The sequence below is a fragment of the Branchiostoma belcheri genome, unplaced genomic scaffold (genome assembly GCF_001625305.1).
Source record: "Branchiostoma belcheri isolate BF01 breed outbred unplaced genomic scaffold, Haploidv18h27 scaffold73, whole genome shotgun sequence".
NCBI lineage: Eukaryota > Metazoa > Chordata > Leptocardii > Amphioxiformes > Branchiostomatidae > Branchiostoma > Branchiostoma belcheri.
In genome coordinates, this window is record NW_017804387.1 from 1,393,775 (window position 1) to 1,407,002 (window position 13,228).

The 13,228-nt window shown below is 39.9% G+C and overlaps 1 protein-coding gene across 1 annotated transcript in view; it reads left to right on the forward strand.

Annotated features, from left to right (window-relative positions):
- LOC109485137 (syntaxin-binding protein 5-like) overlaps positions 1–13,228 on the forward strand; it is a 104,124-nt gene that overhangs the window by 62,403 nt on the left and 28,493 nt on the right. Inside the window, exons 15-18 of the mRNA XM_019788571.1 lie at positions 2,214–2,338; positions 3,677–3,866; positions 5,283–5,354; positions 5,781–5,952. Coding sequence (XP_019644130.1) covers positions 2,214–2,338; positions 3,677–3,866; positions 5,283–5,354; positions 5,781–5,952 — 559 coding nt within the window. The remainder of the gene's footprint in view (positions 1–2,213; positions 2,339–3,676; positions 3,867–5,282; positions 5,355–5,780; positions 5,953–13,228) is intronic.

A 13,228-nucleotide genomic window follows, 5' to 3' on the forward strand; every position in this document is an offset into this window, starting at 1 on the left:
TATAAATAAAAACAGGTCTAGGCATCCTATTATAGCCCCAAATGGTACTCTAACAATAGGGGCCATGAAGTCAACACAAAAGGCTGGGTTAATATTTAAACAATGAATTTTTGAACTTTTAATCAAACCAATGCATACATAGATGGAAAAACTGTAACAAGTAGGAAGAAAAGGACATTTCTCAACTGTTGGGGGCAAAATATGAGCATATCTGAGACAGAATCTTTTTTTTTGCAAATAAGAAAAAATGAAGAGGCAAATCCGAAAACCAGCAAATTAAATTGGTGTGGCCTAACTGTTGGAATTAAAAATTCTTAAAAAGAACTGTCTTGAGTCTGATAAAGATTGATAAAGTGTCAACATACTTCTACATGTCAATGCCTCATACTCCTATATTCCCAAGTTTGTAGTCCGTGTACATGTATGTTCAAAACTGCGTTTCAAATTAATGGCATTTCCAGAAGGGGAAAACAAGGGGATTACTCACATGTAATCTTAATGCAAAATGCATCTATCCATTGGCCAAAAGTGAAGTTTAAAATCAATTCTTGCTTCCCAAAATAGAAGCAAGTATAACCACAGTTCCCCTCCTGGCTACCTATCATGTTTGTAATTTAATATGATTGATTTCAGGGGACCACAGAGGCTTATATCCTCCCTATAGAAGCTCCTGTCCATTGTATTGAAACATCTTTCTTTCTTTCTTATCCCACCAAGAGAGAACACTGTATATAATCTTAGGAAGAACAGCAATCAGTTTAAGCTCCCATTAAGCCGATTGGACAGACACAAAAACTCCTTCATTGTGAGAGCCGTAAAAGACTTGTGATGTGTATTGGACATGTATATATATATATATATTGTATTTTAAACTGAAATTGTTACTATTTTAACCTACGTGTTCCTATGATGTTGATTTTTAAATGATGATCTATGATGATGTTTTTAATCTATTGTCACAGTGATGATGTTTGTATGTTGTACAATTGTAAAATGTCAATACAATTCAGACGTGCCCAAAGCACTTCGGCACGTCTGCTATGTTGATATTCAATAAAGATTTGATTTGATTAGGCCACACCAATTTAATTTGTTGGTTCTCAGATTTTTTCAGAAAAAAAAATGAAGCGACAGGGCAAAAAGAATTTAAAAAAAACAGTGTGATGTATTGAGAGAATTGTTCTGGAAAGTGTTATCCTTCTGTACTCTAGTTCTAGTGTTAGAATAAAGTTTAGCGTCATACTATGATTATTACCTAAACAGATAAATTTCCATGATAATTTGCCTGTATGTGTGTTGTCTGTATGGTCTAGGAAAAAAAATTGTGTTTTCAGAATCTGTTTCATTAGGGAAAATAATAAGGGTTGGTAGGTAGGGATTATCTTCTTTTTCTAGCTCTTTTTAGACTTTGGAGATCTCTAGTGATCCAACCTATACAATACAGTTTAACAAAGTAAAACTTGTATTAGGACACTTATATTTTCAATGTCTATGTTGGAAAACCGATTGTACAATGTTACATCACTCTGGTGTACAAGATCTTGGAGCTAGAAAAGATCGATCAGCTCAAAAAAATGTTTGTCCCTTGCAGGGGTTGGCATTTTTTTGTAGGGTTAGTCAGGAAACAGGAAAAATGTTGTTTTTTTTCCTAGGCCTAAGTACTGTATACAAGTAGTACAGTGAAACAAACCTGTCCAAGCCGGCCATCCAGGGGACCAAAGAAAAGTGGCCACCTTGGACAGGTGGTCTCCTTGAAGAGGGTCGCCTCACAACATGACTGAGACATAAATGGTTTCCATGTCAAAATGTTTTAATGTCAAATGCTGTAAGCATTTTCAGTTCTGTGGTGAATGCATGTGGGGAGGGGGGCACATGGAACAATTTATGTCGTCAGACAAAAACATCATCCAGCAGTCGAGGCAACCTGGCTGGTTTCTCCATGATTTCTCATTAGTTATCATCAATAATCAACACGATCAAAAATGATGTAGTCACCATGGACAGGTATCGGGCCTTGAGCGGACCCAACTCAGAGCGGTCGCGTTGGCCAGGTGGTCATCTTGGACAGGTTCCTTAATGCTTGCGTCAGTGGGGAAAATTTTTGGGACCGAGAAAAAGCGGTCACCATGGACAGGTGGCCTGGTCACCTTGGCAGGTTTGACTGTATGTTTTGAATAAACCATTCAATAATGTACATACCTTGTTGTGCCCAGGTGAAGTCCGGCCCTCAGAAGATGGTTCCAGGTTACCAGGTGGACCTGTGCGCCCAGCTAGTGACCGTCGAGGGCGAACCCCCCTCCCAGATTCTCTGTCTGGCCATCAACTCCTTATATGGACTGTAAGTGCAGAAGCAATCATGATGATATAGCAAAGGTGTTCTTCAGTTGGATACTATTAGATGCAGGGCTCGAAATTCATTTTTGGGAACAGGTTCACTGTTGCACCCAACCTAAAAAATTGGGCACCAAAAAAAATATTTTGAGTACACCATATAAGATCAAATATTAGTAGAATGACAGCAAAAACTAATGTTAACTTTCATTTCTAAAGAAATTAAAAGTACTATTATGATGATAACAGTAATGTTATTATTTTTCTGACAGGTAAACCTACGAAAAGTTTTTGGTGCACCACCCACTATTTCGAGCCCTGTAGATATACTGTATATGAAGTTAGGGCCGTGTACCAGATTGTTTGTTTGTTCAAGAATTTCCAATTAGTAACAATAGTTCAATACAACCACTACTCTTCCTGGAGTCCTCTTACATTATTACATTACTACACACAGTACTGTGTCAATATCAATTTACAGTTCCCTTGTGGCCCCATGTGACACAGAGGTGACCAAAGTGACCTTTAGAGCAGGAAGCATATCGCTAACTAATACGCAACAGATCTTTCAAGGACAGCTAGAGTTGTAGGATGATAGAAACAATCTACATGGTTCTGTTTTGTTTAAATAAGACATAAGGCCACATAGTTTTAACCTGTTTTATTCAAATAAAGATTACAGGTACATGTACATGTACAGGTACAGGTACAGGTCACTGGAAAACTTAGTCTCGTTTCATTTCATAGGCTGGTTCTACTACTTATTGGCGGGGTGCTACCAAAAATAAAATAACTTCTCACATAGCTTGTTTTGGGCCTATGTCAAACACTTAAAGTATGAAGTGATGACAAAAATATAAGAAATGGCAGTAAATGTCAATATCTGACAGATTTCCTCATCCAGAATATTTTCTGTTTTGCTGCCCTGACATTAGATGCCTTTAAAGGCATCCCATGTAATTTGAGGGTGGCAAAACTGGAATATTCTGAATAAGGTAATCTGTATGTTATATTGACACATACTGACCCACATTAGCACATGTGCATCAGTACATTATATTTTATACTTTGCGCATTTAACACAGTGAAGAAACGAACCCTAAGATGAGTCCTTTATTTTCTGGTTGGTACCACAAAATTAGCTCAGGATCCTACCAATAACTGCTTTTACATGATTGTTTGTCACAATTTTCGGCCTTTTTGCACCATGAATGTCAGTATACATTGTTGTTTCAACTTAGTATGTAGATAAGTGACTAGAGAATTGATTTTGAAAGAAAGCTGTTTTTTAAAACTGCATTGGACACCTTTAAAAAAGCTAAACACTGAACCCACTTTGTTCCAGGATGGCGTTTGGAAACATGCAGGGTCTGGCCATCGTGGACATCATACAGAAGACGACCCTGCTGAACCTGGGCACCCCTGACCTGTACGGCTCTGCCGACCCTTACACGCGGACACAGCCACGGTCCCCGCAGAGAAAGAAGCCGCCTGCCGGTCTCGGAGACCTCGGGGAAGCACAGGCTGTGGAGCAGGTACCAGATAAAGTGTTTCTTCTTCTTCGTTACCGCCCAGCCCTACAGTGTAGGATTATTGGCAGCCGTTACGCATTGTTAGTAACAATTGTGACCCGGTAAAAAAACAAAGGGAAAAAAGGATAACTGAGAAGGGAACATAAAACAACTGATTTTGTGTGTGCTAAAGACGGGACAAGTGCGTTAGTAATATTTACATCATGGGGTGGCTCAATGCAGGAGGGTCCTCGCCAGTTCAGATTTGAACTGGGCGAGAGACCCCGCCTCCTCCGCACCAGGCTCAAGTTCGTTCCATTCCCTGATGGTGCGGGGGAAGAACGAGAGCCTGTAGAAGTTGTTTCTGCTCGCGATGGCCTGCAACAGTTACCCTTCTATTTGACTTGAATAAAAGGCTAACTGTTGAAGGGTAACTGTTGAAATGGCTGGAATATAGAGAATAGACCCATTCGACTTTCACGGATTGCATAAACTGCTTACGTCACGGGGGACATTTCGAAAGAACGTCGTTTTAGAATGCTGAAGTCGAACGTGGCTTGCTCTTGCGGTGTCCCCCCTGGCAAATCATTTTTTTTAAATAAAAGGTAGGTAAGTGTCTATTTTTTCGGTAATACATGCGGAAATGACATGAAAACAGGCACCAACTTTGTATAGTGGCATTCCGTACAACAATTTAAGGTTATTTTGTTCTGTGATGTATGCAGTTTATGCGATCTGTGAAAGGAACTTTCGAAATGTCCCCCCTGTGACGTAGTTTCTATTCGAAACGTCCCACCAGTGACGTAAGCAGTTTATGCGATCCGTGAAAGTCGAATGGGTCCATTTTCAAGGTGCATAAAAAAGCACAAGACAATGCTGTGACTATACAAAATAATACGTTTGTATACATCATAAACATGAATCTTTCCACAGCTCACTTAATATCCTTCTTCTGATCAGTATCTCTTCCCAAACTCCAAGTTGAAATTATAGTCAGGCATAGAATATTTGACCTCCCCAAGTATTTCTTGTCACTGAAACGTGAACTCATGGTTCGTTTGTAGTTTTGCTTCCTTGTCATGAAGACCCCCTTTTTGTCCATAGTATCTACCCCCTGTTGTGCCCCTGAGTAGGATTGGAAGTTTTTCCCTATTCCCAAGGACATTCTATCACCTTGCTATTCCTTATACTGTCTGTGTCTCCAATCCTGAAGTTCTTGGTATGTCAAGAAGTCTTACATTCTGTGTACCTTACCTTAGACAAGTCCAATTAGTGCACACAGTCATACATGTGTAGATAAAACTTTGTGATTTTTGGCTATCTTGTTCTTTTGCTGATTGAATCAGAGCCTTCGTATTCTGTGCTTTGTTTACACCGAGCTGTGTTGGCGAGAATCTGAGTCTCTGAATTCTGTGGTATGTAACTGTGGTGCCTCCACAGCTCCAATCTCCGCAGAGGAGGAAGCCTTTGAAGGCTCTAAGCAAGCTGGGGGAGTCAGAAATAGGGGAGCAGGTGGGACGTCGTAACTTCTGCTAACTGTTGTCGTCCGCCTGTGGGTGTTTGACTGTGTTTCGCATCAGTGTTTGCCAAACTTTGTATTCAACTTACAGTATTATTGTGATATAAGGACATGAATTTTACATTTGATTGTGTGCTGTGAAGTCTTCAGTGTCAGGATGTCTATGTATGGTCTTGAAGCTTAATGCCAAAGCTTGCTGTTTCCTGTGCCAATTTTTCAGTAGTGCTTGTTGGTTGTTTCTCTGTCCTTGGTGCTGAAAGTTTGGGAAACTGGAAACATATTTTTATAGGCAATAGCAAAATAGAACTGGAGCTTACTTCTAACTTTGAACTGAGAGCCTATAGTCCGTGGTACCAACAGATTTTAAAGAATGTTTTGACCAGGTGAGTTGAGAGTAAACCCTCTCTGTTCTACCACAGGAGCGCTGCCGCTCTCCGACAACCGAGAGAGACGAGTCCAACGGGGTGTGCCTGAGCCCGACGGGAACCACACGGAAGAAGCTCGCCGACATCAAGAGAAATCGCAACCAGCCTCGGCCCAGGATGTCCAAAGCCCACTCCACAGCCTCCATGGAGGGTAACGGGGGGGATGGTAAGTCTCCTATCGGTTCTCAGGCATCCGAAAATAATTTCAGCAGGTTGGTAGGACGTAGGATATTTGGATTTTCTTCTTACGCAACCGGTGATGTTTCTCACCTGCTTACGTTTCAATGACCATCAGACATCTTCCTCAGAGCTTTTGACTGGAGTTCTGATTCTCGCCTCTATTTGTAGCCGATGAAGGTGGCGCTTTTGAAGCGAGAACACAATCCCAAATGTAGGTAAGTTTGTACTCTGGTCCCAGTTCATCACTGGGGTGCTCCGAGGAAGATGTCTGACAGGCATCGAAACGTAACCAGGTGAGAAACATTACCGGTTGTGTGAGAAGAAAATCACTAAATACAGTCTTCAGGCATCTTTGACAGTTTGCCTGTCATCTTTGAGAGAGCACGTCATAATTTAATAAGTGCTGTGTTCCAGTTTGCTGGACCAGTTCCGGACTTCTAAAAAGTCTTGGTTAAAAAAAACAGAACGTCTCACAAAATGAATTATCATGTCCCATTCCCCTTTTCATTCTAAACCATCTAAAACCTTCCATAGATAGCAAAGTTTGCACTGCGAAGTAAAGAGAATATTGCCATTGGGCACCGTCAAGTGTCCAACTCCGTAAAAGTGGCCACAGTATCGCTCAGACATGCTCGCGCAAACAACGTATCTTGCTTCTAAACCCTGATAGTACAGTGCTGTCTGATGTCTTCAGGCCATGTTCAATCATTGTAACAGAACTTGTCGTATCAGTTGGTGAAAACACCAGTCTGGCCAACTCAATAGGCTTTGCTGCAACAAAGTTTCAGGTATACATGATGATACATGTGTAGCCTTAAGGCTAGACTTTCCCACCCTTGTTCAAGACTTAGGAGCTTTTTAGAATCAAAGGTGTCTGGAGTGGTCATCTGAAATTCATATTGCGCTATGATTGACTTATGTAGGCATTACTGAAGGTTGTTTTTGGATTACAGTTCTGAAGTAACATTAATTTGTTGTACAGCCAGCCTGAATTTTTTTGCTTGATCACAATTCTGTTTGACATAATTATCATGCTAAGGTTTCCTCACTGGTTAATTTGGCATTTTAACTTTCCATCATTTTGTCACAAAGAAATTTAGAAAGAACTGTAGTTGTACTGAATATAGATACCTGGGTACAAAAGGGTTATGAAATATCATTTATGGACCATATGGATGACGTCATCATATTTTATTGCCCCAAATATAATTATCTTTAAAGTTATAATACAGCACTTTGGTACAAATAACTGCAATAAAAGTATGATTTTCATGTGCATAATGGTCAAAGCTACAAATTTATGTTTGCACAAATCGATATCTACTAATTACCCGTAGTTATTAGAGAATAACGTAATAGCCTAATTAAAAGCTAGTTATTCTCTAATAACTACATGTACAGGTACCAAAACCATGGGATATTACGCAACAATCCTAGGGGCGTCCGGTTGCAACAAATTTTTTTGAAAACTTGAACATCTGGAATGCTATTTTCTGAATTTTGAAGTGTAAATTTTGCTGGTAGACTAAGCTTAGTACAATCTCTTTCAATATCTTAACATGACAATTTTTGTCCGTCAAAGAAGATGGAATCAGCAAAATTTTTGTATAAAATGCCGTCAAATGACTGAAAGACTGATGGGGGTTAGAGTGGTGTGGTGGAGTTTTGCTGAAAACGTTGCTGTCTGGAACTGATATCGTGCCCTGCTTGGACAGTAGCCAACATGCACAGCAGAAATCCCAACATTCCTGGCTTTTTCAAAGCATCATTTGCAGCTTCCTGGTGGGATTGTAAAAGGTCACATAAATGCACCCAACAGAGAAAGTTAGAATGTTAAATGAATTATTCTAAAACCAATTTAGCCCCCTGCTACCTTTTATAATTTGACCTGTAGATACTATTTAACTTAAAGTGGATAATATGAATATTTTGTGAGCTTTATGCTCTATATAATATGATCTTATACTGATAGCCATCAAAAGTTATGGTAAGCAAGTACCTAAACATGAATGTACTAGACTAAGTAATAAACAAACTTTTTACAAGTTTCTACAATGTAAATTGACTACAGCATTTGACATCCCCAGCCAGCATGTTATTATCATAATTATAGCCAGATTACGTTGACCAATCAGAAGTCCCCATTTCGTATTGGTTATGATGCCAGTGGTGATTAAATCTCATAAACACCAGGACCAATCAGCATCGAACAATGTGACACTGGTGACGGGAACGAATTGCGATTCTGGTACGACCAGATATGATGATGAAAATGATGTCCTTGTTCGCTGCACTCACTCTGTGGTTCAATTTGGTGGTTATAGGAAATGACCAGGCCTTACACCATATTTTTTTTAACACAGTGGTTCAATGCAAGGCCTATACGACCACTTCTCGGCATTGAACTAGAAATATGACAGAAACATGGCTATGTCAAGAGATGGCGGTGAACGTTGCCTGTAGATTTTAGGTTGGTGGGAAACACTTGTCAGGGAGGGAATTCCAAAGCTTGGCCGTACGGGGAAAGAAACTGTCACTGTAAAAAGATTTCGAACAAGGACTTTGGACGGTGAAGTTGTGTGAGCTAGTGGAGAACCTAGTGGAACGCTTAAAAGTTGAGTGAGTTCTGCAGAGCAATGACCATGAAAATATCTGGAAAAGAGGGATAGAGAGGCAACATTACGTCTATGGGAAAGGGGGTCTAACATGGAGGCCAGAGGATAGTCTATGGCCACACAAATAGTACACCTGTGGCAGGTCATTAACCCTTAAATAAGTGATTGGTATCTTTCACATTCATAAAATTATGTGTCTCGGTGCAAACTGTGTGTTTGTCTTAGAACAACAAAACTTTGTTACAATCGTCCAAAGTTGACTCCCTATAGCTAGGATCAGTGGAACAATATTAGCAACTGAAATAGACATCCAGGTAATGAGATTCATAATTATTCATAGTTTTGGGATAAGTACCTGTTCAACTACAGATTCCGTTAGTCACTGACAAAAAAGTACTGGATGCTACTGGAAAATGCCTGACAGTTTACAAATCTATCCGTTGCTTGAGTTAGTAACAGTTTTCTTGATTCCAGTGAGAAAATGAAGATGGATTGTGTGAGTGAGTGTATCACACCCTGACATCTGGAGTAGTCTGTAAATATTGAGCGTTAGAGCGGTGAGATAGACAACAGCAGGGTTAGACAGGCAGCTTTAGTTAGGATAAGGGTTCAGGGAGCCACTGATCTATACATACATCACTGCTAGTGTGGATCTTCTGGGTCATTTGTAAAGTACTGTAAATTACAATTTTTTCGCCATTCTTTTAAATTCGTGTTTTTTTGCGGTGACTACTATATCGCAAACTTATCATTACCTTGAACTTGAGCTTATCATTACCGACTTTTCTTTTGCTGCACCTCCCACCCCCGCGAATGAAAAGTTCCGTGAAAATGTCCATTTTTCTCAGACCGCAAGCATAAAGTGATTAACAGTAAGTGAAAATTCCCATGATTCCTTGCACTTGTCAAGATGGCTGCTGAATTTTTCCAAAAGATACATGTATTGAAGCTCCGGGAGAACTTTGCTTTGCTTTTATGTCATCTTTTTTTTAGCAACTTTTTTGGTGGAAATTTGAAAGGAGGTGGAATATTTAGGTGTTGGCTGTCACGGGGGATTTTTCAAAGAGGATTTAACTTGCCTTTAAGCCTTGTGACCTAAGTCTATCCAAATTCATCAGGTTCGCAGGCACATGCCCCATTTCTTCCTTGTGCACCCACTACAGTAACTGTAAAAATCTTACTCAATCATAAGAATGTGGTATTTACAAGTACATGTATCTTGTTGCATGTCTAGAGAAAAACAAAGACTGAACTTCAATTTTGCATGTAGCTTTTGTAAATTGCATGTAAATTTTCTGCCAACATGTTATTTTGCATGTAATCGAAAAAAACCCAGGCTACCGAAGCTCCATGACTCAAGAACTCAGTACATACATGTGTACGTACAGTGCCGATTCATAAATGCTGCAAAAAGCCAGCATGTGCCTGCTTGTCATATACGTCGCTATGTACTGGCGCAAATTCAAAATACCAGCTTTGTATGCCTGTGGTTAAGTTGTAGCTTTTATTTGGTAGGAATTTTTTTTTATTCGCCCACGCGCACTTGTTTGGGGGTCTTCAGAGGATGTCATCCATAGAATTGAGTCGGTGTGGCCTCAGAGTCATCTTAGGCCGTAACAAAGCTCACCATGCGTGAAGTACACCATACCAATGTTAGCGTATGTGTGGAGGTCTCTTATTTCCATACCCACTGTGACGGGGGATGCTAATCGTTAGAATGCAGAGGGCCACATTTGTTGGCAATGTGACTTTTCCATTGAATGTCACCAAGGACATTTGAGCATACATATTTATACGCATGTGAACAATGTACAATCTGTGTATCAACTACAGTATGTATGTGTGGGTTGATGCAGGTAAAATTTATCATTTTCTATTATCTGCCTACACAGAATACAATGACAAAATCAGCAAACCACACAAGTCACATACATACATTTTGTAGTCACATACAATCATTAAATACTGGAAACAAAAATTTTTTTAGTTCTGACTGTTACTATGCTTTTATCAAGCAGCATAAATAATTACAAGATTCAAAATCTGTGTTGCTAGTTAGAAGTTTAAAGTTAAAACTTTTGTTCCAACACAAGGGATTGTTCTTACATGTACCTAAGAGCTTTTGACCAGTCACTCTGGTCTTCTTCAATAGACTGACCCAGTGAGGCTTGTTTGTTCAAGATTCAAGTCATTGATTTTCAAGATTCAAAATCATGTTACCTAGAATTGAAAATATCTTCAAACCACAGTGACTGTTTCTTGGACTAAAGAATGATGTCACAGAAACAAGTACCACAAATCACTTAATGTTTGCGGTAGCAAAAGTTCATGGTCTGAGAAAGATGGAGATGTTCATGGAACTATATGTTCATGGTGGCAGCAGGTGCAGAAAAAAGAAAGTCTGCAAATTACTTATTCACGGTAATGATATGTTTGCCGTACAGAAGTGACCGCGAAAACCGCAAATATAAATTATTGTCATGTACAGTATTTCAAGTGATTTTGTAACTCTGTTGCAATATTTTAGGTATAGATCTTCCAGACCAGTACATGTCAGGACTCTATAGCTCAATTTCTTTTCCCCGGCAGCCCAGGTTCATGATTGGACCTGGGGGGAGAGTGCTCACTTTCTACGAGTGACCAGGGGCAAATTTTGGATTTTCAGACCTTTAAAATTGCTATTTCCCACATATTGAGAGGAAGCTCACGGGGTTGAGAGTGGTTGTTGGTGGTCCTTTAGATGTTTTTATATTTTTACCCAAGATTTTTGTCAAGTTTGTCTTTGATGGATTGATCTAAAAAATTTTCCATCACACTCCACAAAGTTCCTTCAATTGAAAGGAAAACGGGTGCTAGCTAGATCCCTGGTGCATGTACAAAAATGTACATGTGTAGGTAAAAATTTTTATTGAGAACATTTGAATCCCCCAGATTTTCTGTTGTGCATGGAATCTATCAAAGGGAATACAGCACCAGAGTTAGATACGTGCAGGGTGAATGTCCTCCTAAATGAGTTCAGTGACCTTCAGTTTGGAAAGGTGGAACAGATGAGATGAAATTAGGTGACATGATTTTACAAATAGGGGTATTGGACGCCATATAATACCTGTTACGGGGCCGGTAAACACCGAAAATGGGGCGATTTTAGAGCGTCCAAACGAGTATATAACAAAGTAAAAATGCTTGAAATTTGGTATCAGTAGTTGAAGGAACTCTTTATCTCTTATTTTGTCCAAGTTTTATTAAGATACCTTCAATGGTAAGCGCGAAATCGCCGATCGGGTCGCGCGAGTTTTCCCGGCGGCGCCATGTGCGCGCCCTCCCCGTGCCGAAAATTTCAAGAAGGCGCTGATCGCCGGAGCCCGCCCGCGCGTACCGTGTGCAAAATCCAGAAAAAACTAGCCACTAATTTGTAGCCAAGAATACGAGCTTTCGAAAAATGCCTTCTTTTTTCTGTACGACGTCAGGATCGAAAGTTGTCCGCATGTGAAACTTTCAAAGTGCGATATCTCCACAACTTGCCCCCGGGGCAATTTTAAAAGGAAACCATCATATGAAAATTCAGAACATTAGCTTTAATTTGATGCAAGATTCGCATATGTGCGATCCTGCTGTACGCGCGGAATATGGGGTACTTTCCGGACGATTTTGGCTTCAACCGGGTAAACAACAATGGCGGCCGTGGGCAGCTACGTGCCGGAGCGCTGCCATTCCGCCGCAAATTTGACGCCATCCGACGTCGTAGAGTTCATCACGACCGGCCAAAAACCAGGTAAGGTATTTATTCAAGTATTTTGGGAGTTTTAACGTGTTTTTGTGTGCCCTTTTGTCCGTTTTTGCTTCGATATGTCACATATGAACACGAAGCACATGTCAGTGTATTGTTAGCTGTGAATCGTCGGCAAAAATTATGAGCCTTCCAGCCGGATAAATCGTGACTTTTCCGCTATTCGAAGCATTATTATTTTCTTGAAGATACATTAGTTCGTTATCTTGTTCCTATATGTATATTTTTGTTGTTGTATACGTGTTTTGGGGCTCGTTTGCGTCGCGTCTGTTGTGTCGTCGTATGGGGTGGGAGGGGGGCGTGACGTTTGTGTATTGGGTCCTTACCTTAGGTCAGGATAAGATCATTTTTTTCATAACATTTCTTTTTAACGGGAAATATCTGTTTTTCTTTTCATTGCCACGCTATTACAACATTTCTTTATGCTCATATTTTTTTAATTCTTGTGAAAACCTAAAATTTACTTAGTTACATTCAATTTTTTTTTCTAATTTTTTTTTTAATTTTTTTTTAATTGTTTACAAACTGTTACTTAGTGTTAGTACAGGTGCCATAGGTACTTACACAGGTATTCATATATAAACACAAGTATGTATATATAAATATATAATTTAAATTAATATAGTTTCATTTTTTTTATTATTCTTTGCAGCAAACTGTGAAACAGTTCTATGCTCCACACTACTTCTGCTGGAGTGTGGGCTACGTGACCAGGGCATGAGTGTCAACGAACATCTTCCTGGGCTTGTCCATGCCATCGACAGTGCTGTGGAGCTGCCGACGTACTGCTCGAATGTGTTGAAGAAAATTTGGAAGAAAGCTGAAGAGTGTGGACAGGAAGACCTGGACAACCTTCTTGC